This window comes from Cladophialophora carrionii (assembly GCF_000365165.1).
Source record: "Cladophialophora carrionii CBS 160.54 unplaced genomic scaffold supercont1.3, whole genome shotgun sequence".
Lineage (NCBI taxonomy): Eukaryota > Fungi > Ascomycota > Eurotiomycetes > Chaetothyriales > Herpotrichiellaceae > Cladophialophora > Cladophialophora carrionii.
In genome coordinates, this window is record NW_008481828.1 from 800,375 (window position 1) to 821,979 (window position 21,605).

A 21,605-nucleotide genomic window follows, 5' to 3' on the forward strand; every position below is an offset into this window, starting at 1 on the left:
TTATATATTGCTATTGCGTGCCGAACCCCCACATCTGTTCCCGTTGAAGGAACATTGCCGCTCCGGGACCAGGACCAGGAATTCGACAGTTGTCCATCTGGCGGAGTCAACCGAGCATCTATCGGCAATTGGCAGGCACACATCCGGCGCTCTTATCCCGGGATGAAGAACGATTTCTACCAATGTAGCAGCTCCTCCTGACGCCGCTGAATGTGGCCCAAGTCTGCGTGCTGAGGGGGAGATGACCACCGGAGAACTGCCGCTTCTGTACGTGACTGATTTCGACGCGTTGTTCAAACTCATCTTCCTGTCCTATATCACCGTCCTCAAGTCTAAAAGCATACTGTATATTCCTTACGAGCCACTAGCCACCCTTCCGATGGTGTGAAGAAAGTGCCACACTCGCCACATCCGCCTTCCCATCTGATCCGACCGTGTTGCTGGATCGCACAGAATGGACAGTGACGCCCTCCACAATCAACGGTGCTGTGCTTTCGCGCAAAGACAATGGCGTCCAGGCGTGATGCTTTGTCTTTCTATCAATCTACAGCCGGCCTGACGCCTCGATGATTCAGGCTGGTCTGTCCTAGTAGAATTCTCAGAGGAGAATGTTTGAATGGTGCCTCTCTTCCCCGAGCAACCTCAGACACTCGTACGCGTTCTGAAGCAGCTTATTCTTTTTCAGCCAGACTATCATGGCCCTAGCTGGCCTTTGCGGAAGCCACGTGCTTCGAAGAAGGTACGTCCCCTTGCATTCTTCTTTGATACTGCATCCCTTGCCACAAGGCTGTGCAATCTCCCGCATTCCAGCCATCGCGCGGACACACTCGGGCAAACAGCACCCCCGAAACTTGCTTTCTCCACCATGTTTCGGGTTCATGTAGATCGACAGAGCGAGAGGCGTCGAGAAGTGAACGATGTGGTCGATAGGGTCAATAATAACCGTGGCGGTCGTTGGTGCTGCGGCTCTGACGATTACAGGGATCTTGCTCGCAATCAGTCTGGAGCGGCGGCGTCACACTAAGATCCTGAAAGCGCATGGCCTGACGCGAGGTCTCAGCAATTATCACCGAACCAAACTCAGTGCCAATGGCCTCAACTACTCTCACATCATGCCTCCGAGCTCCCTTCTCCGACGAAGTGTTCAGTTACCATATGGAATTGTATCCATCGGTCACGATGACAAGCCTGGCGACGACGAGGAGAGACAACTGGGGGCCTCCAACGAACATGTCGGCGAGTATACAGAGGTGCTGCGATCCAAAACCAACAGAAGCATACAGCGTGGATTCAGCGGCGAACCGCTGTATATCCCAAAGCCACGCCGAGCGGGAAAGTTACGGAAAGCGGTGCCAATAGAGCGAATACAAAGATCGCCTCTATCAGCGATTACCGAGTTCAGTGACCCTCCCACAAGCGCTCCTGCGGATACATCTGAATTTTCGGCTCATTCAACGACAATGTTACTTCCAGAAACTGCTGTGACCCGGCCGGAAAAGCATCTTTCCACCCAGTGGCCGTTGGCCGACGCGAACACGCGAGGCTCCAGAAGCATGCCTACTGAAATTATGGAAATAACAGCACGGGAAAGCGTGCTCATGAGGAGAGGAGGAGGTGTGCATAATGTCGCGTCGACCTTGCACGGACTTCCGTATTCCACCAGTGCGACTAGTACGGCATCAATGGCGCCAGATGATCCCCTCCCACCCCTGCCTGCGATTGACGCCCTCAAACGGCCCAAGAATCATGACCTGAGGAGAGCATCTAACGTCAGTCTCGAGACGGTTGGCAGTTCAGTCTTGGGAGCCTCCATGAGCTCGCCTGCCATCAATGGAGCAGATGCCAACCATTCCTGTCTTGCACAGAACCGGCGGCCTCCCGCATTTGACCTCGCTTTGAAGCGTGAGTTCGCTACGCCAGAACTCCAGGCACCACCGGTCAGGAAGACGATCCACGGACTGGTCACAGGTGCAAGCATTCGCTCCCTGCATCCAACTGTGGTCTTGGACGAGGCAAGCCCGGCGAGAAATCTCTCGGACCTTCCGCGACTTCCACCCATCGTTGTCCGAGAAGAATCTCTCAAGACTATCGATGCCAGTAATTGGACTCTACCACCTTTGAAGGTCAATAAGATTCGGAAGCAATCCGGTCTACCTAACCGGCATTCCATGATTGAACCATCGAAGCTTGCACAATGGCGCGCAGTGAGTGACCCTGCTCCGGGTCTCATTCCCGACGACGATGTCTTTGCCATTGGCGAGGCTTTGAGGCGACCCAACTCAGTGGCCACAGGAAATCCGTTGGATTGGACCCGGCAGACAGGCTCCTTGTCCAAACGCCACTCTCTGGCGTCCCCGGCGTATTCTGACGGACCGAAGCGTGGTCATAAACGGCAGAACTGCATCAGAATCATGAATTTGCCTGTTCCTGACAGAAGGTCCAGTGTGCAACGACTGCCAGAGTTGCGAGAAGAGCTGCCTTCGAACTCGACGGGCGCAACTCCCACAGGGAGATTAAGCGTCTTCGAGATCAAGCAACTTCGACCGATTTTCAGACCAAGGTCGCCCGCTCCCATGGACCTCAAATCCTCTCCAACGCCATCTCTCTTTAAAAACGCCCCCATTCTGACGCCCACGCCTCGTCCAGCTCGGAAACAGTACATACAGCCTCCGGCCAGCTCCGCTCCAGGACTACGCAGACCCTTGGGGACACCAAGACCGGACTCGGAGGTGTTCAATTCCACTCACATGGACTTAGCAATGTCAAGCCCATACAATAACACTCCTTGTCATTGGCCGCTCCCACACTCGATGCAGCTTGACGTGAACAACACGCCACCCTCGGCGCGGCCATCAGAGCCATCACCGTTCGAGTCGCCGATCTTGCCGTCTCCAGCCTTGAACTCCTCGTCCTTGTACCCACGGAAGTCGCTGGTAAAGGGCCCCCGCAGTCCCCGAACCAGTGCGCAAATGACAACCAGCAGCACCAGCCCTCTTCAAAACAAACAAACCCACAAGCATCGCGTGGGGAAATACCCCGGGCCGAACGGTCAGACTGGACTCGCTCTGGGAAAGACCGTCATGATGTTGAAAAGCATGAACTCAGAGGCCCGTCTTCTCGAGCAAGGAAGGTCCAACGCCAGCGGAGACAAGAGCCCCGAGATGACTGCTCTGCCCTCTCCGCCATTAAATAAACGTGTCAGGGGTCTCAGGAACTCGACTTGTGCTCCATCCATCTCGAGTACGCCTCCATCTCCGCCGCCTCCGCAAGAGAGACATCAAGGGCTGCTCAGTCGTGGTCCGAGTCCTCTCGCCAACGCGAGCAATCTCCACCGAATTGACTCGACCAAAGGCACGAAACCAACGCTGTGCCTTCCAAGGTCGCATCTCTCTATCTCCCTTTCGAGCAGAGTCACCTCGATGATGTCCACCGGCGGCGGCTCAATCTGGGAGGACGCCAGCGTGCGGGCCGAGTCTCCCGACCCAGAAGAGGAAGGCGAGGCCATGGCCCCGTTGGCACTGCGCACGCTGGCCAAGACAGACCAGAATCAACGGTCCTTGTCCTTGTACCCTTCTCGATCGTCGTCGCGTGCCGGCTGCACCTCGTTCGCCAGCATCATTACACGAGATTTTGGCAGCCAGGGCGGGACGGAGAACGAAAGCGAGGAGGACAATGAGAATATGCCCGTGGATACGAACCAGAATCTATACGCGGACGACAACGCCAGCCACGTGGTACAACAGCTCGAGCGTGTCGTGAGCAGTGGGCAATGGGATCACAAGCACACCTCCAAGCAGAGAGTTATGACGAATCACAGCGAAACAGACAACCCACGCAGGCCAAACGAAGCCGTCACGCCGCGGACAAGACGGGAGATGGACCTCTTTGGCGGGAGTAAGAAGGAATCAGGCGTCGGGTTGGGACTAACGTTGAGATTGGATGATTTGGTCGTGGGAAGGAATCGGCTTCCGCGGTCGTAGGGCGGAGGCGGTAGGCAGGGTAGCAGGGTATCCTGCAGGGTATGCACGGTCTGTTCCTGGCTCGGACTTGGACTTGGACTCGGACTTGGACTACATGCATACCCTGAGTACCCTGGGGAGGAGCACGAGGAGGGTTAGATGCAGACCGGCGGTCTTGCGTTACATTCGGCTTCATTTGGCTTCTCTTGACTTCTCCTTGCAGGTCAGCGTGAGCGTGAGCGTGCGGATGCTGGTGTGCGTATTTCAAGCGAGCGTTGGTCGGTTTCTCCCGGTTTCAATCTTCTGTTCTGCTCTGCCATCCTCTCCTCTGCGCGGGCTCCGTGCTTTCTACTCGTACAGTACCCTGCTCAACTTGCTTGACCGGGAGTACCGAGTTCGCATGTGTGATTTGCTGTCTGCGACGTCCTGGAGAGGACGACGGATGTACTTTGATACCCACCATGCATGCATGCGTGCACAATATGCTGTGGACGTCTAATAGGATCCTGTTGGATGAGTGTGCCCTGTCGTGTCCTGTCGTGTCCTGTCGTGTTCTGTGCTGTGCTGTGCTGTGCTATAGTATACTAGACCCGGTAATGCTCCGAGTAAGTATAGCTATAGTCATGACAACAGTGGGAGTAGTACAAACAAATCATAAACAGTCAGAGATCTCCATCACGGTCGACGTCGTCTACATACAGTACAAAGCTGGAGGACATAGAATGTAGGTACTGTAGGGAATACACTCTCCGTACAGGAGTAGATACTCAACCTACATCTTGTACTTCCAGTACTTACTCGCTCACTCACTGACCCGCGGTACGATATCTATATCTAGTCTACTAGTCTACACACATACGCCTACGCCTACACCTACACCTACACCTACACATACACATACACATACACATACACATACACATACAGACATACATAGTACGTGGTACACGATACACAATGCATGATACACATACACATACGCATATTCAGTATAGAGTACATGGTATATGATTTAGTACAAGTTACAGTACATGCTACTATTCGAGGCCCTCGTCTCTGCAATCCGCTCTGCTCCTTCCCTGCCCTACTCTCCCCCCCGTCTCTGCCTCCTTCCTCCCTCCTCTCCCTTCGGCCGTGAGATCTAAAGTGTCTAGGTACATACTACATCTACTTTTAAACTCCGTGGCGGGAATTTCCTCGTCCTGCGGAGGGTCTGTCTATCCATCTATCCATCTACTTTTATCTTCCCCCGCCAGGTCTGTTCTTTGACACTCAAAGCCGTGCCTTGCTCGCTTGCGAGCTTGCTTGCGAGCGATGCCTACCTGGCAGTTTGTGTCCTTGCCACCGCTCCCCGCCCTTCTGTACAATTCTCGTCTGTCGCCGAGTCGAGTCGAGTCGAGTCGAGTTAGACAGGTACACTCGTGTAGTGTAAGGCAAGAGCAAGAGCAAGTGACTGAACAGACAGGCCGACCAAGTAAGTTACTGTAGTCTCCCTTCTAAACTCCCCCATGCAATCCATCCAATCCAGGTCGCGCGCTATGCAAATCCCGAGCCCCCAAAAAGGTCGTTCCATGAATTCAGCACACAGTAAAGGCATCCGTCGTGCCCAGAAGATGAAGTTGGCAACGAGCGGTATAATCATGAAATGCCAACGCACCACGCATGCACACGCAGCACTTACTTTCTCCATTTCCAACAAGCGCGAGTGCTCTTCTTCAGACGGCAGGCCATCTCACCCTAAGCCCTTCACACCACCGATCGAAAAGACTCTCGCCAAGTTGTCTCGTATGCTCCAAACCACCCACCAGGCCCTTTATCATTTCCTTCTCCTCCGTCTCATCCACCCCAGTCACTTTCCTACCTTCCTTTCGCTCCTCGGCACTCGAGTTCCGCAGAGGCGAATTCACCTGCGAGACACTCGTCGAATTCACTCGTGAAGGACTCCTAGAACCTATGACCGCCTGCGCGGACTGTCGTCTTCGATGGGATTTCAGGTGCGGATTATTCTGCGCGAGCACCAGTTTGGCTGCTTGCCCGGATTTAGTCGGTGTGCTCGGTGTCACCTGGCGACTTTCGTTCGCTATAGCCGGCTTTTCAGGAGAGACGACCAGCTCAGGCTGCGCGTGACTGACTTTCTGCGGCGAACTGGTGGTGGCAGGTGCTGGCTGTGGCAGCATCGCTTTCAATGTGTCGTCTTCTTTCATCTTCGAGATGATGGACGACATGATATGGTACATCCCGTCCGGATCAACACTCTCCAAATCCGAGAAGGCCTCAGCCAGTCTTGCCACGGCTTCTCGTTTGACCTCGTCCGCCGTGTCGTTGAGAATGTCCTGGCACGACAGCCCAATGGCATGGCTGTATAGCTTCTTACCGAGATTCGCTTCCTTAGACTCCATTGCCAGTGTTGTCGCGGTAGAGAACCTCGAATCTTTGTCTGGTTTCGAGAGCAGTGACGTCTCCAAGTCGACCAAGACACCAATGCCAGGCTTCGCTTTGGAAGGAGTCCGGATCACGCTAGAGTTCGGGTCCTCGTTCTCGTCGGGCGTGACAGAATTGTTAGTCGACACCCGTCTGAACTGTCGGACTGTGCTAGGACTGTTGCCGAAGGACATGTTGACACCAAGGGGGTGTCTTGGTTGGGCGTTGGATAATCTCTTCCTGCCTGTCCGCTTTCCGGAGAGAGAATCTACCGAGTCTCTTCGGTCTGGTTGGTACTGCTGTTGCTTTGACTCGGAGATCTTGCGCATGGTCAACTTGGTCGGGCTCTGGTCGGGCTCTGGTCGACGTTCCAAAGACAACTGTTGCATCATTTGGGTCGCGCTCTCCTTTGACTCGGCTATCACGTCGACCGTTGTCCTCGAAACCTTCCTCTTCTTTTGCGTCTGCGCATCTCTGAGATTCATGGTGGGCACGGCTTTGATCGTTTCAAACACCCAGCCATCGTCATTATCGCATTGAGACAGGTTCTTGAGCGTTTCGGCGTAGTATTTCAGATTCCTATCTCCGCCTTTGCTGGCCTCCCAATCCTGTTTCCGCAGAATCAACTCTTGAAGACCCTCGATCTTCCCTGCTGCCCGAATGAACCGGTGGCCGAGCAATTCTTTGGCGCTTTTTCTTCGGTCCACGTCTTTGGTCAAGCAGCAAGCCACAAAGTCTTTGAAGTCCTTGGACCATTGAGTGCCTTCGAGTCTGGGCGCAGGTTGTTTCGGGATAAGAAAGAGGACTTTCATCGGGTGGACGTTCGCATGTGGAGGCTCGCCATGCGCCAATTCCATCGCAGTGATACCGAGACTCCAGACATCCGCTTTCGCATCGTGACCTTCTTGTTGAATCACTTCGGGCGCCATCCAGAACGGGGTACCGACAAAGGTGTTCCTCACGCTCTTCAGTCCCACCAACTGCGCTGCGACCCCGAAGTCTGCCAGTTTGACCCGGCCGTCCATCCCCAGGAGCACATTTGCAGCCTTGATATCCCGGTGGAGCTTGCCTTCGCTGTGAAGATACGCCAGACCGAGCAACAGTTCGCGACATATGATGGCGATATGGCTTTCCGACAGGCGATGTGGCGGTGGTTTGAGGAGGTCGGCGCAGGATCCACCGCCCAAGTATTCCATGACAATCCACAATGTCTGCCGGCGGAGGAAAGCGAGGCGGTATTTGGTGACATGGGGACTAGAGCAGGAGGAGAGGACGGAGAGTTCGGAGAGGATATCAGAGAGATCTTCTTCCGAGGATTCGAGATCGACCTGACCACCACGGATTAGTCCTTCATTTTCAAGTACCGCAGTCCGATCCACCAAACGTACATGCTTTATTGCGACAATCTCGCCAGTGGCTTTCTCGATAGCTTTGTAGACGATGCCGAATGAGCCACTGCCGAGTTCTTCCAGCATCTGGTATCGGTCTGCCAGAGTGTCGCCATTCGAAGAGTCTTCTTGTATCTCAAAGTAGCTTTGCGGAGCCGTTCGAACCCCATGGGGGGTCTCGGAATAGGGTGATATCATCGCCATGTGGTTGCTGTTGTATCCCTCTCTGCCAAATGTCTTGAAACCTATATCTCCTTCAACCGCAATGATGTGTTCGAAGCCAGGATCTGCTCATCCGTGGGAGCACGTCGTGGTCAAGGGCGAGCGAGCGCCAGCGTCAATCTGAAAGATGCGAATGCAGAATGGTGCGCCGGTACAGGATGCAGAATTGTTCGACGACCGTGGTGGTACAAAGCATGTAGGTGAAGACCTGCAGCACCAAGGATATAATGTAAGTACGACGAGGCTTGTAAAAGGGGTTCACGAGACATTAAGGCTGTGGATAGGATTTGGGCTCAAGCCGCATGACCCGAACTACAGAGAGCTGGCAGCTTGGAACGAGATCGTGGATAGCGGCCTGCGGGCTTCTGGACTGCGAAATGAAGGTGCAGCTTCAATGTTTACGGCCTATCGTCATGGTAACGGCCCGCCGGATGGGGGATAGCGTGACCCTGGCCCCGCGCTAGTTTTCGACAGCGACACGCTAATGCAGGGGCCCGTTTCTGCCCGCCTCCACCTCGAGCCTGCATGTCCCATTTTTCTACCGATGAACCATGAGAGGACCAAGAATGGTGCTATCAAGCCAGCCATCGGGCTCTAACGAGCCTCGGAACAAGCCAGGGGGGGGAGTGACGTTCTGGAAATCTCTGGACCAGCTACGTTGCTAGAGGAACGCTGCTGATCTTCCAGAGGCGCCTGGCCGCCAGAGTCATCCGACAAAGGAAGAGGATGATTTCAATTTCAGCTCAAGAAGTTGCCATGGAAGAACGCTGTCATTTCGCATCTCTCATGGGACAGTCGAACGCTCAATAGATCGTTGTCATATGTGCGGACTGTCAAGTATATGCGTTTGACCCTCCCGAGCCGCATTCATGTCCGTAGAATCGTTCGGATTCGAATCCCATTCCTTCATCAAGTCGCTGATTGTTCTCGTCAATTTTGGAGTCACCCGCTGCATCTCCGGCCAGGGCAGGCCACCGCTCGTTGTGTTGCTGGCCTCGTCATTTGGAGCCATGTTAGAGACTTTGTTGCTGACCGGGGAGTCCCATGCGTCCCAGCTATCTTCCACCTCGTCGTTGTCGTTTAGGTCGGGTAGGAGACTCGGCGGATTGGATGAGTCGGTGCTGCTCTTTTGCTGTACATGCCCGTTCGGTTTCTCTGGGGGCTTGGATGACGTTGCCGAGGTACGCTGCGGTGTATCGAGACCGAACTCATTCCAGAACGACTTCTCCTTTGACCGCGGTGTCGAAGCGTCCAGTGCGTCTTTCGCGGTACCCTTGCCCGCTTTCACGGAAGGCTTCCTGGCCGGTCTGCGTTGATTCGGCCTGACCGGTCGCTGCTGAGCTGCTGTGCCGTTGATACCCTCGTCTCCAACTGTCGCCTGTCTGATATCCTCAAAGAACGTCCACAGACCCTCCCTGACTCCGTCATAGACATGCTTGCCTTGTTTCACCAGCATGTCCGCTGCAACTGGGGGTAATGATCTGCGGTGTGCTGCTAGGTCTTTGTAGGTCTTGCCGAATCCAAGAGGGAGAGCGTCACCGGAGATGAGCCCATCCAATGTCGGCATTCTGGACAGCGAGGGCTTTTGGTCATGCTCAGTTTCGAGCTCAGCCGTGTCGTTCGGTGTAGGGTTGGTGTCTTCCGCAGGCTTGATACTGGTTTTGACACATGTCGGGCTTAGCAGACTCAGCGTCCTCGTGTGCCTGCCCCCTTCGAATATTCTCTTGGATCCCTTTCTGCTGAGGCCAGATCCTCCGTTGGTCGCGTGACTTGTGTGGTTTCTCTCCACCAGCGCACGCTTTCGTCTTCGTTCTTCGTCCACATCCTCTTCCGGAGCAGGTGTCTCGCTTCCAGCGACATCATCCAAAGCCATTGGCTGCAGTTTCTTGACTTGTCTCACCTCGTCTCTTTTCTTGTTCGCTTCGTACGCTGCCCATTGCTTCTTTAGGATCTGTAAATCCGCCTCCGCTCTTTGCAGTTCTTCCTTCAACTCAAGCACTTTGCGTTCTTGTGCCGCTAGTAGGGTCAGAAACTCCCCGCTTCCTCTGGCTTTACTCTTGTCTTGCGGTTGAGTCGCCGGATCGGGGCTCGTGGAGGGTGCTGCTCGGATCCGCGGCGAAGATCTGCTCGACTCGATAGGACTTGGGACGGCAGAGCCACCGGGAGACTGTGACAATTGCAGGTTGGTAGGCAGGAGAATCGGAAAGTTCAAGGATAACCCCTTTGTGTGTCTCTTCGGAGCATCACTCTTCGTGGCGGGTGCGCGACTTGGATTCGGAGGCATGGCTGTGTCGTCCCCCGCCAGCGGTGAGCCATCTGTACGGTGCGGGTGTTGCAGAGTCTCAAAGGTTGATGTGAGCTCCATAGTCCACACCCAGTCGTGCTGGACAGAGAGTCGGTAGGTGGGCTCGTAGACAGCGGCGAGATGTAAATAGATGTCGGAGCACGTGCACCCATAATCAGATCCCAAGCACGATGGTCATCTCGAAGACACACACATAATCATGTCATGGCATATCATACATCATAGCAGAGGTAAAGGAATGTTTGTGGACGCAGGATGTTGACTGTGCCGAAAACGGTGAGTCGGTGATTAAGAGGCCGCCTTCATCCCCACAGCGCGTGCTGCAAGCATCTCTAGGCCCAGGGATGGCCAGGTGGCGAGGTGGCTGAATGGCCAGGGCATGAGGAGACAGTCCGGGGTGTCCTTCTTTGTTGAGCCTTAGTCATTCACACTGGTGCTACGTATTCAGATGCAAAAGTCCGTTGGATACACAAAAGTACATGGACATGAAATGCCGTCCCGCTAAATGCCGTTCAAATCTACATGATGAGCCAGACACTTCCGCCAACAATGACACCGGCGCACAAAAGAGTCAAGATAGCAGCTCCCGCTTTATCCGCCGTCGTGATCGGGGAATGCTCAATGATGGGCGACGCATTAGCATCTGTGCCAGCGTCTGGATCACTCTCCGACGTGCCGCCAGTGTTGGCAGTCTTGGGTGCGATCGAGGGGTTCACTGTCGTGGCGCCGATGACGGCAAGGGCTTGCATCTTGTCTCCAAGTCAGTAATCTGTCCCCGGTCGAAAGCAGTGAGAGACCACATACCTGCTGTCCAACGCCCGAACTTCCATCAAAGCTAGCATACCATTGCCTGCCACACATCCTCCCGTTGTCTCCCCCAGTACACTGCTGCGCTGCTCCAACAGCACTATCTCTCAGCTTGGGCATAATCGTGTCGTACGTTTCCGGAACGATCATGGCCGTGACCGCCATCCACCTCGATAAATACGCCTTGAAACTGCTCTGGTCATTGTTGCAGACCATCGTTGACTCGCATTGAAACTCGCTCATGATATTTCCCCCGTATTCGGCCGGGAAGAATAATTTGAATGCCCCGTCGAGGATCTCGTTCACGCGTGAGCCCCACGGTTCCGCTCCGCCCGTGAAGTTGTACATCGCCGCCGCGCCCATCAACATGGTGCCGTAGTTGTACGTCCAGGCGAAGTGTTGCACGTCGGTACAATTGTTGTTGGCGTCGGTGTTGTCCCAGATGAATAACGTGCCGTCTTGCACCTGGAACAGCGGGCTGGCCTCCATCCAATCCCACATCTTGATCGCCCAGTCCGCGTAGGTCTGATTGCCCGTATACCTCGCCAACCGGGCTGCCAACTGAAAATAACCACCGTTGGAAATCGTGTTCTTCAGGTTGTAGCCTGCATTGAAGGAGTAAACCTGCCATCTCATGCCTCCGTTACAGGTCGCCGGATCCCACAGTGTGGTCTGAAAGTTGAAGACCGCCTGAGCCAGAGCGAGCCATGAAGGCGCATCGCCACCAGCATCGGGTAAGTTCGCTTCGGCGGCATCCATGGCAGAGAAAGCCCAGAAATCTTGGTCGTCGACACCCATGTTCTTGCTCTGATTCGGAGGGTTGAAGTTCTGGTCGGGTCCAATCTGGAATTGAAGAGCTTCGGTGACCACGTGGTTGTAGCTCTCATCGCCTGTATACTGCCAGTAATGGATCAGGGACCCGAACATGGCCCCTGCTTCCCACCAGTAATAACAAGCGACATTGTCACAGGGACCGGGTAGCAGGCCTGGGACTTGACCCGATTGATTTCCAGAATAGTAGGTCATCATGTCGTATGCTAACGTCGAGGTGACGGATTTGACCGAGTCCATGCTGTTGAGGTCGAGTTCGAGACCCTGAGCCATCGGCAGCAAGCCGACCAACGGCGCTAACGCCGCAAATATTCTCGATCTCATGATGTACTGTTGTTAATATACATGTAGGTGCAGTATCAGTACAGGGGCAAAGGTGTGGCCGGTGAACTGAAAAACGAATTCGATGTGCCCGATATCGTGGACCGAGGGGCGTTCAAGTCGATGAGCTAAAGATAGTTTTGCACGAACGGACTGAGGGGCGTACACCTCGAAGGCTGAAGCGAACGACGAGCACGGTCTCGAAGAGAGCGACAGACACGGCGACCACGGCGAGAAACCCACCCAGCTCAGCTGGATGTTTGTGTGTTGAGCGAAAGGAAGAGCAAAGAACGACGCTTGATGGTTCCTTGCAAAGTTGAATAGGGTCGAGATAGGGATCAGGAAGAAGGGAAACCGTAAGGACGCACCGAGAAGTCAAATTCCGAAACATGAACAGCACCCAAGAAACCCAAGGCGTCTAAGGGACAATGGGTGTCACAGGCTCATTTCACGGGAGGCCGGCCGCCGAGAGCACAGAAGCAGCGCCGCGTGTCCCGCCACGATGGTGTCGCTCTCAAGTGCCAAAGGCGGTTGTCTAGGAGACATTGGCACCTTGGCGGGGGCTCAAGGGAGCCAATCGGAATGTCCGTTTGTCGTTCCTCCGCGCGGAATAACTGGAGACGATAGGCGGACAAGCATCGAGATCCCTTGGCGCTTCTTGGCACGGCCGCTGCTCTTCTCGTCCAAGATCCAGGGGTTGCTGGCCCCTTCACGGGCGGCCTCCACCCGCTTAGTGCTCTGTACTCGTACCGGGCTGGTGAAATCGGGAACTCAGTGAGCACTTCAGATATCTTCTTCAGACCCCCTGCTCAAAACCTATAGACAAGAGTGCAGCAGATGTACAAATCTAGCCTCGTTTTCGTGTGCAGCATAGTTCGAAGGGCCAAAGCCCCCATATTCCCAGTATCTCCTTTCTCCTCGTTAGTCCGTAGGTTACCATCCTATCACAAGCACAAATTGCCCACGCCAAAAAGCACTCCATTCGCCGTCGCTCAATGCAGTGGTATTGTGATAATCGCTCTGTCAGGTACAAGATTCATTTTTTCTCATTCGCCTCGCTTTTTGACCGGTTGCAATAATTCACTCGTGCGATCTTTCCTCTTTGATGGACTCCACCCCTTCGGCCAGTTTGAACATCCCAACGCCCAGCCCGCGCCTCGCACTATGAGGCTCAGTGTGTCGGTTACTGTGTAGCTGGTGTGCTTCGTTCGAACCTGCCGTCCTGTGAGACTGAATTGACCGGTTGGTGTTGGCTCGAGGCCGGAGGTGGAGGTCGGGATCCTCCTCCTTGTCGCGATAGCCTGAGGCCAGTCCCGTCTCAGGTCTGAATTGGCGGCCTTCAAGGATGCCATCGACAGCCGACATGTTCGAGTGCGCTCCTATGGACGACCTGCGTCTTTGTACCCGGGACATGACCCTTTCTGCTTCCTTCGCTTCTTTCGCCTGCAGACTCTCTGATGGCAGCAAGATAGCTCTGTCAAGCTCATACGGAAGTCCACGATGTCGTCCACGGATTTGCATCGCAATGATAACCAATTTCGACAAGACATGGAATTCGGCGGAAAAGGAAGCATTGATGGTTGGGTAGCCCAGAGAGAGACCCACAGTACCGTAGGCTGACACGATCTCAAACAGGACCGAGAAGAGGGTAAAGGCGTACTGGTTGGTATTCTGCAACCTGCCGCCTTCGACGATCGCAATGATGAACATGCCCAAGAATATGTACCACAGATCGAACGAGAGCTGCCGCCGTAAATGGGCCCCAACATAGCTGGGTTCATTTTCGTCTTCGTTCTCTTCAGCAGGTGAACCGTACAGCCCCAGACTCTTCTCCTCGTAAACGTTCGTTCTTCGCATACTGATGGCGATTGGGAATACCGAAATATACATCATGATAAGATAGCTGACCTGAATCGCAGGGTGCAGGTCCGCAAGGTTCACCACCGAAAAGCCTGCCGTTCGAGTTGCGGCGGCTTGGAAGATTCCATTAAGGACCCTGATTCCTGCAGGTAACGCCGTGACTGCGGGGTCGTTAAGGTCCAGGATGATGAAAAATATCAGGTCCAGCCCATTGAGGATGACCAGGATGGCAAACAGCCACCATGTCGCTTCTCGTGGAAAGAGGAGGGTAAAACATCGACGAGGATGGTCCAGAAGGAAGCGAAGTTCTTCCCACAGTGGACTGCTTTTTTTGCAAAATTTGGACGTGGCCCAGATGGTGAGCCTGAGCATACACGGGAATCCGGTATTTCCGATGATGATGAGAAAGGTCATCAGCAATAGGGGAAAGACGGCCCGCTGGAAGGAGAGCATTGAGTTGCTGGTCAGGGTGAACCCGAGGTCGTTGAAGGCAGACGCGCTCGTGAAGACCCCCCACCAGACTCTTCCCTGTCCTTGCGCAGTGACGACGGGTCCGTAGGTACCCGACCGCCATATCCACGGAATAAGACAAATGATCCCCAAGAGATGGAAGAGGAAGAAGTAGAGAACGAGGATCAAAGCCAAAGCCTTGAGCGCTCGGTACTCGATGCCACCCAGCTCCTCTCGCTGCTCCTCTGTGAGACCGACAAAGAACGAGTTTCTCCCGATTGTGGGTTGCCAACTCAAGTACGGTGCGGGGATGTCCTGTGTGCGTGGAGTATTGACACGGCGAAGCGAGTTGAAGGTAGTTGAACCCCTCCGCCGAACCTGGCCAGGTTCAGGAAGGTCATAGGAAGAGGCCGGCTGTGTAGATTGCCTCGTGTTGAGCCGCGGAAAGGTGGCAGTTCTGTCATGACGGTCTCGAAGGAATTGGGGCTCGTCGAATGCGATATGGGTAGGACCAGTAGAATCATCCCCGACTTTCACCTCGTCGATACGTCTCTGATTGGCGCTGGGCAAGTCTGGTTCGCTCGTTATTGGGCGTAGGACTGTGTCGTCAAGACCGTCGGCGATGTTTTGCGGTCGACTTCCACGTTCGAATTCTCGGGGGCTCGGAATCCTCAAAGCGGTTGTGTCACTAGGATTTCGCTGATTCTCGAGAAAGCGGATATGCTGCTCGGGACTCAGCTGTGATGGGAGACGTACGTCGTCAGTCGACCGGGAGGTTTTAAGGCGCAAGTGATCAGAGGGAAGATTATTCTGTGGCTGTTCGGCCTCATGGCTGGACGCGTCAGACGGATCGACCGCCTTTCCATTGCCATGGCCATGTTCGAGCTTTTCTCCTCCATCTGGCGGACCCGTGCTTCTTCCGGTGTTCCGTAAGATGCGAATCGCTCTTCCTGCCACTCCCTGGATGCCCTGTTCGGGGTCGTCTTTCGGCATGGTGGCGGTGCGTTGTCTCGACTTGGTCCGACGCAAAGCATTCGAATTTCTGACGACGTCTTCGAATCGCTTCTCAAACCAGTAAAGCCGGACGAAGACAACGACAGTGTTGACAATGATGGGGTTGCACAGCATGGCCAACAGGAACATCATGAATTGTTGGCCGAAGCGGACGGTGTTAATGTCGATGGTGTTAAGGCCGCTCTGAGTGCAGGCACCCGACGCAAAGAAGAGGGCATCAATGTACGGCATGCCGCCAATGCCATAGATGACGACCGATCCGAACAGCGACATGCCTATCATGTACATATAGTGGATGGTGATGAAGTTGAAGCGTCTCTTGATGAAGACATCGGGGATGACGTTCTTCTTGCTGAACTCCCAGAACCTCACCGTCCACTCCCCAAGTATACCCATTTTGTCCACGACGTTTTCCACGATCAGACGCTGTCTGGGTGGTTCGACGTTACAGGTGCGGTCTCGGCAGGGAGGGCGCGGGATCAGGCCATGGCTAGGGCGTCGTTAGGGAGGCACGAGGAAGGACCAGCACAGGAGAAGGGTCGTGGGCTTGGGCCGTCATCGTTTTGACAACTGCTTCAATTGACGGTTTGGTGTAGAAGGGCAGATTCGGAACTCGAGTCTGGATCTGGAGGTCACAGGAATTGAAGGTGAAGCATGGCTCGAGACCATGACGCCAAGTGCCAACAATGCAGGGAGTCACTTGCGAGCCACTCACTGCCGCGACTGGAAAACTTTAGGCGCATTTTCGGGGCATCAGTCCTTCCAACAACCGGGCCCCGGGGCTCAGGCTTCCTGCCTAACGGCGCCCTAATGCACCGCCACCGATGCTTGTTTTTGTGGCTGCAACTGAAAGTACCGATACGTACTAACACGCACTTAGCTCTGGAATTCTACCATCAATAACCAATTATTGTAAGGGAAAGAAACTGCGATTCACGCCTAGAGCATGTGACTTCAGTATTTCCGTTTCTGCCGGCTTCCTACACTGGCGGCGAGCCTATCCAGATATATTAACATCCCCACCTACTTAGCCTGGAGTATAGGACGTACGTCTGTTCGGTCCTGATTTCTTAGGATTTGGCAACGTCTGGCCGTTCCGATAACAGCAGCATGGCAATTGAAGAACCATTCCTACCTGCGACCTATACTGCACAACAACTCCAATGCAGGTAGCGCTCGGTACACTCATGTTCACTGGCACAAATACTCGTTCTCTGCCCAAGCCGCCAGTCAATGCGGCACTGGTACTTAGTCTCGATCTGCCCGCTCAGACACGGCATGGTTCCGACTATCGGGTGCGGCTCAGCATAATTTATAACGAGTCCGGAGGTTGCGTGATCTTGGGAGTATGATCGCCGTTGAGATTCTTGATCAGCTTGCCAATGCCCGAGTGGCTGTAATCTTGATCATTCCACATGTCCTTGTGATAGCGCACCTTGCCCTCCTCGTCCAGCGACAACGACACCAGAGAATCGACTTCCTTGGTCGTGTTGAATACCTTGGGGGTGTACGCCTGCCTCTGCTTGAAGACGATCTCGGTCGGCGTGTCTTTGACCACCTCGATCTTCTTGGTCTCGAGCTTGGCGAAGATCTTGGGCAACCCATACCACTGCCCAGCGATCTTGTATCGGGTATCGCAGTATGACAATGGGTCGTCGTAGATGGCTTTTTCGGCGTACACCGACATGTCCCTCTCGCTGGCACTGCCGCAGTACAAGTTCGAGATTGACTTCACGATGGCTTCATGCTCGGGTGATATCTTCAATGATTTCTCTGGATGAGGTTCGTAATCGACAGCTTTGCCTTGATGACCTGTCAATCCCTCGGGGTCGGGATGAGGCTCGTACTTTTGATGGAGATCTTCTGTTCCGGATCCGGGAGCTTCTGGCATCGTGAACGCGTTGTGGAACGGTAGGCTATTGATAAGTCTGCTGTTTCTTTCCTGAGAAACAATGGTTGCGTCGCAAAGATTTGAGGCAGGATGGTGACAGGAGACAAAACGCACAATCATGACGACACGAAACTCGGCACAAACCTAAAGAACACATTGGTGGCGATAGCCCAACTGACACGGACTGGAGTCCTATAGCGATCCTCGGTGTGTCCCAAGCGCATCTGAGAGTCAGCGGTCAGTGAAATGTGGTTCTAACTCTGCCACCTCCTGTATGGTGTCCGGTAGCCGTGAAAGTGAGGCAGCGTTATCCTTCCAGCCGCGTCCCAGGCAGCTCTTGTCGAATGAGTCTCGACTGGGACTAGCAACGTTCCTTCGCACCGGAACGGTGGCGATAACAAGGAACGCGATTTCAGAATCGGACTTTGGTATACGTCCCTACTGGGCTGCATAAACACCTTGTCATGTCGCGCATAACAACGTGCACATCTTGGCCCCAACGGGGCAATCTGGAGAGGACCCGATCTGCGAGCTCGTGTGCACGGCGTACTCGTACTCGTAGTGCGAACACGACGATTATATAACCAGGATGGCGCGAATCTGGTGTTTCCCACAAGTTTCCCACCTCGTTGGCTGATGTCCGCGTCGTGGATGCACCGATCGACTTCTCGGGCGAGAAGAGGAGACCCAAAAGAGCCAATCGACTCCCAGTTATGACGCAGGTTTCTCGTCTCGACGAATACGAAGGAGCCGAAACAACGCTAGAACGCGGCGGCCCAATGGTGGGGCTCCAATCTTGTGGGTCTGATGGCTAGCTCCGGCTAGTGAATCTCTTCCTGACTAACTCGAACTGTAACCGGATAGTCCTGGACATCTCTCCCTGTCACGTCTGTTCACGCGATACCTCGTCTTGCTGGGTTTCGAGACGTTTGATTGCCTTTAGCCGGGCGAACGCGCTATTCATGTAATGTGGGCACGAATGACCCATCGCCTATGGCGACTAGGTCTACTACGTAAGAACTGCAGCAAGGGCCGAAGATATGGCTGAAGGCCTTCGGGCGCCGGGCATATCCTTATGCAGCTGTTGACGCATCTCAATGAATTCTAGGTATGTAAACTATATCATAACGAGCGTCTTCATCAACACCGCCATTCCCTTTCTCTTCCCTCCCAAGGCCCGTCCCAAATACTCCCTTCTCCACGGCAGGTACATGCGCTGCTGGCAAAATGCCCAACTCACCTGCAACCTCATTGACCTCGACCCTGACAGGCGCCCCTGCTCCCGACGTCGAAAGCCAAAAGCCTGCTTCACACGCCAAAGTGCCGCATTGGCGCCTCGTGGCGAGCCAGACGCTCATCACAGAGGCAGTCTTGAAATACCCCTACAAAGGCTCCGGCACGGAAGATGATCCTTACATCGTCGAGTTCATCCCCGACGACCCTCGCAACCCTATGAACTGGCCGGACTGGAAGAAATGGTGTCTCACCATGACGGTGGCGTTCGCAGCCCTGGCTGTGGCGTTCGTGAGCACGGCGTACACGGCCAGCATAGTGCAACTCAACGAGGAGTTCAGAAGCAGTCAAGAGGTCGCAACCCTCGGCGTGTCTCTTTTCGTGCTCGGATTCTCGATCGGGCCCCTCCTGTGGGCGCCGCTCAGTGAGTTATGGGGACGCCAGGTTCTCTTCTTTTCCACCTACGCCCTCCTGACCGCATTCAACGCCGGCGCGGCGGGGGCAAATTCCATGGCGTCTCTGATCGTCATGCGGTTCCTGGCCGGCACGTTTGGCGCCTCACCACTGACCAACGCCGGCGGTGTGGTTGCTGATATCTTCCCGGCCAAGCAACGCGGCCTGGGCATGTCCATCTTCGCCTCAGCACCGTTCTTGGGTCCGTGCATAGGCCCCATCGTCGGCGGGTTCGTCTCGCAGTCGATCGGCTGGCGCTGGGTGGAGGGCGTGATGGCCATCTTCACCGGCGTGCTCTGGATCATCGGCAGCCTCGTGGTGCCTGAGACCTACGCCCCCGTCATCCTCTCCCGGCGCGCGAAGGCTCTGACCGCCCGAACCGGCAAATCGTACATTTCGACCGTGGAAAAACGACAGGGCAAAGTCACTCCGCGGGCGGCGTTCGAGACAGCCCTCCTGCGGCCCTGGATACTGATGTTTCTGGAGCCCATCGTCCTGCTGATCTCGATCTACATGGCCATCCTGTACGGGACGCTGTACATGCTCTTCGGGGCCTTCCCGATCGTCTTCGGACGGGACCGCGGCTGGTCACAGGGCATCAGCGGCCTGGCCTTCATCGGCGTTGCGGTCGGCATGACCCTGGGAGTCATCTACGCCATCGTCGACAACAAGCGGTACGCGCGCGTCGAACAGGAACACAAGGGAGATGCACCGCCCGAGTCGCGCCTCCCGCCCGCCCTGGTCGGCGCCGTCGCCATCCCGATCGGCATGTTCTGGTTCGCGTGGACGAACTTCCCCTCGATCCACTGGATCGTGTGCATCATCGCGTCCGCGCCGTTCGGCTTCGGCGTCGTGCTCGTGTTCCTGGCCTGCGTCAACTACCTGATCGACGCGTACGTCATCTACGCGGCCAGCGTGCTCGCCGCGAGCAGCATGCTGCGCTCCCTCTTCGGCGCCATCTTCCCTTTGTTCACCGTCCAGATGTACAACAACCTCGGCATCCACTGGGCGAGCACCATCCCGGCGTTCCTGGCGCTGGCCTGCGCCCCCTTTCCCTTCATCTTCTACAAGTACGGCGAGGGCATACGCATGAAATGTAAATACGCCGCCCAAGCCCACGACGTCATGCAGCAGATCAGGCAGAGCAGGAAGAGAGAGGAGGAGCAGCAGCAGCAGGAGGAGCAACGACGTGCAGAGCAAGCAGGAAATCAAGAAGAGGTTGAGAAACAAATGCACATGCGAGATGAGAATGGAGAAGGGGACGACCAAGCCGAGACCAAGGCAGACCACAGTCAGAGGGAGGACGACGAGATCATGGTCGAAAAGGACAAGGTCGAGAACCGGGCTTGATGGCGGCGCTACTCTCCTTTTTTTTTCGAGAGCCCATTCAATGCTAGGGAGTCAAGACGACTTTTTATCCATATGATGTTCTTACTTCTGGGCGATGGCGTTGGTGGTGTCCCCTTCAGGTGATGCGTACATCAATGACCACGGCCCAGGGATACTATTCAGGGGTCTGCGTTGCCACGAGTCGGACTTGAAAGATTGTATAGACCATTGTCGAGTTTCTACTTTAGCTCTTCGAACGTACATGTTGACACGGCATAACAATACACATGCATACTGAGATGTGACATGGATGTCTCCACTGATGTCTCGAAGCCAGACGACACGAGGGCGTCCGAGCAATGGACATTGTGCACTCGGAATTATGCGCCACGCTTTGATGATAATCCACAACCATCTTAGGTGTGGTGGTTGGAACGTTAGTGCTTGGGCGTTCGTCACATCCATCCATTGCAGCTGGAATCGCGGGCAAGGGCACTACGGCAGTGAAAGCCTGCATCAGAACTTCAGGAGGCATAAATGGTTTGTTAGGAGAACAGAGCCAGGTATAGTCTTTGACTCAGCCCGGCAAGTTGTGACTTGGGCAGTATTCCCAAGATCCATGCTCTTAGAAACCCCTTTCGCCTCGTCCAATTTGTACCGCTCTGTTTCTCCAGTTCCTCAATGACAGCATGAATAATCCCAGACAGCGCCGTCGCTCAATTCCAATATTTCCTCGTGGGTATCGTCAATCCCTTTGTGGGATCCTATATGCACAGCAGGGTATCAATGCTCTGTTCTCATTTCTCGGTGTCCGTCCAAGTTGTCTTCCCGTCCGCCAGTCTATGAAAACCCCAGCCCTTATCAGGTGCACAGTGCCGCAGCATGATCATCTTGGGTCGCCTGGCTTCTGACATCGAGCCCTCTGTCGGGTTCGTCCCGCTGGACGGCTCTGACGATGCCTTTGTCCGAGATGACGAGGCTTCGGTCGTTTCAGTCGTACCGGACATGGTTGTTTCGGCTGATTTCTTCGACGTTGAAGCTTCACCTCTGGCGCTTCCACTTGTAAGTTGTGAGTTGACTTCTTGGGCCAAAGAAGGCTCCTGCGGGAAGTTCAATTTCGG

The 21,605-nt window shown here is 54.7% G+C and overlaps 7 protein-coding genes across 7 annotated transcripts; 2 read left to right on the plus strand and 5 right to left on the minus strand.

Moving 5' to 3' along the window:
* Positions 1-917: 917 nt before the first annotated feature.
* On the plus strand, positions 918-3,980 carry G647_03676 (uncharacterized protein; the record flags this gene model as incomplete). The annotated part of the gene is made up of 1 exon (XM_008728021.1): positions 918-3,980. One exon carries the CDS (start codon positions 918-920, stop codon positions 3,978-3,980), a length of 3,063 nt encoding a protein of 1,020 aa, XP_008726243.1.
* Positions 3,981-5,674: 1,694 nt separating this feature from the next.
* Positions 5,675-7,972, minus strand: G647_03677 (uncharacterized protein; the record flags this gene model as incomplete). The annotated part of the gene is made up of 2 exons (XM_008728022.1): positions 5,675-7,708; positions 7,769-7,972. The coding sequence occupies 2 exons, from the start codon at positions 7,970-7,972 to the stop codon at positions 5,675-5,677; spliced, it is 2,238 nt and encodes a 745-aa protein (XP_008726244.1).
* Positions 7,973-8,807: 835 nt separating this feature from the next.
* On the minus strand, positions 8,808-10,274 carry G647_03678 (uncharacterized protein; the record flags this gene model as incomplete). Its single annotated transcript, XM_008728023.1, has 1 exon — positions 8,808-10,274. The coding sequence occupies one exon, from the start codon at positions 10,272-10,274 to the stop codon at positions 8,808-8,810; it is 1,467 nt and encodes a 488-aa protein (XP_008726245.1).
* A 539-nt stretch (positions 10,275-10,813) lies between these two features.
* On the minus strand, positions 10,814-12,257 carry G647_03679 (uncharacterized protein; the record flags this gene model as incomplete). The annotated part of the gene is made up of 2 exons (XM_008728024.1): positions 10,814-11,044; positions 11,100-12,257. The coding sequence occupies 2 exons, from the start codon at positions 12,255-12,257 to the stop codon at positions 10,814-10,816; spliced, it is 1,389 nt and encodes a 462-aa protein (XP_008726246.1).
* Positions 12,258-13,334: 1,077 nt separating this feature from the next.
* Positions 13,335-15,974, minus strand: G647_03680 (uncharacterized protein; the record flags this gene model as incomplete). The annotated part of the gene is made up of 1 exon (XM_008728025.1): positions 13,335-15,974. One exon carries the CDS (start codon positions 15,972-15,974, stop codon positions 13,335-13,337), a length of 2,640 nt encoding a protein of 879 aa, XP_008726247.1.
* Positions 15,975-16,890: 916 nt separating this feature from the next.
* G647_03681 (uncharacterized protein) lies at positions 16,891-17,469 on the minus strand (the record flags this gene model as incomplete). The annotated part of the gene is made up of 1 exon (XM_008728026.1): positions 16,891-17,469. The coding sequence occupies one exon, from the start codon at positions 17,467-17,469 to the stop codon at positions 16,891-16,893; it is 579 nt and encodes a 192-aa protein (XP_008726248.1).
* Positions 17,470-18,696: 1,227 nt separating this feature from the next.
* On the plus strand, positions 18,697-20,505 carry G647_03682 (uncharacterized protein; the record flags this gene model as incomplete). The annotated part of the gene is made up of 1 exon (XM_008728027.1): positions 18,697-20,505. The coding sequence occupies one exon, from the start codon at positions 18,697-18,699 to the stop codon at positions 20,503-20,505; it is 1,809 nt and encodes a 602-aa protein (XP_008726249.1).
* Between the last annotated feature and the right edge of the window lie 1,100 nt (positions 20,506-21,605).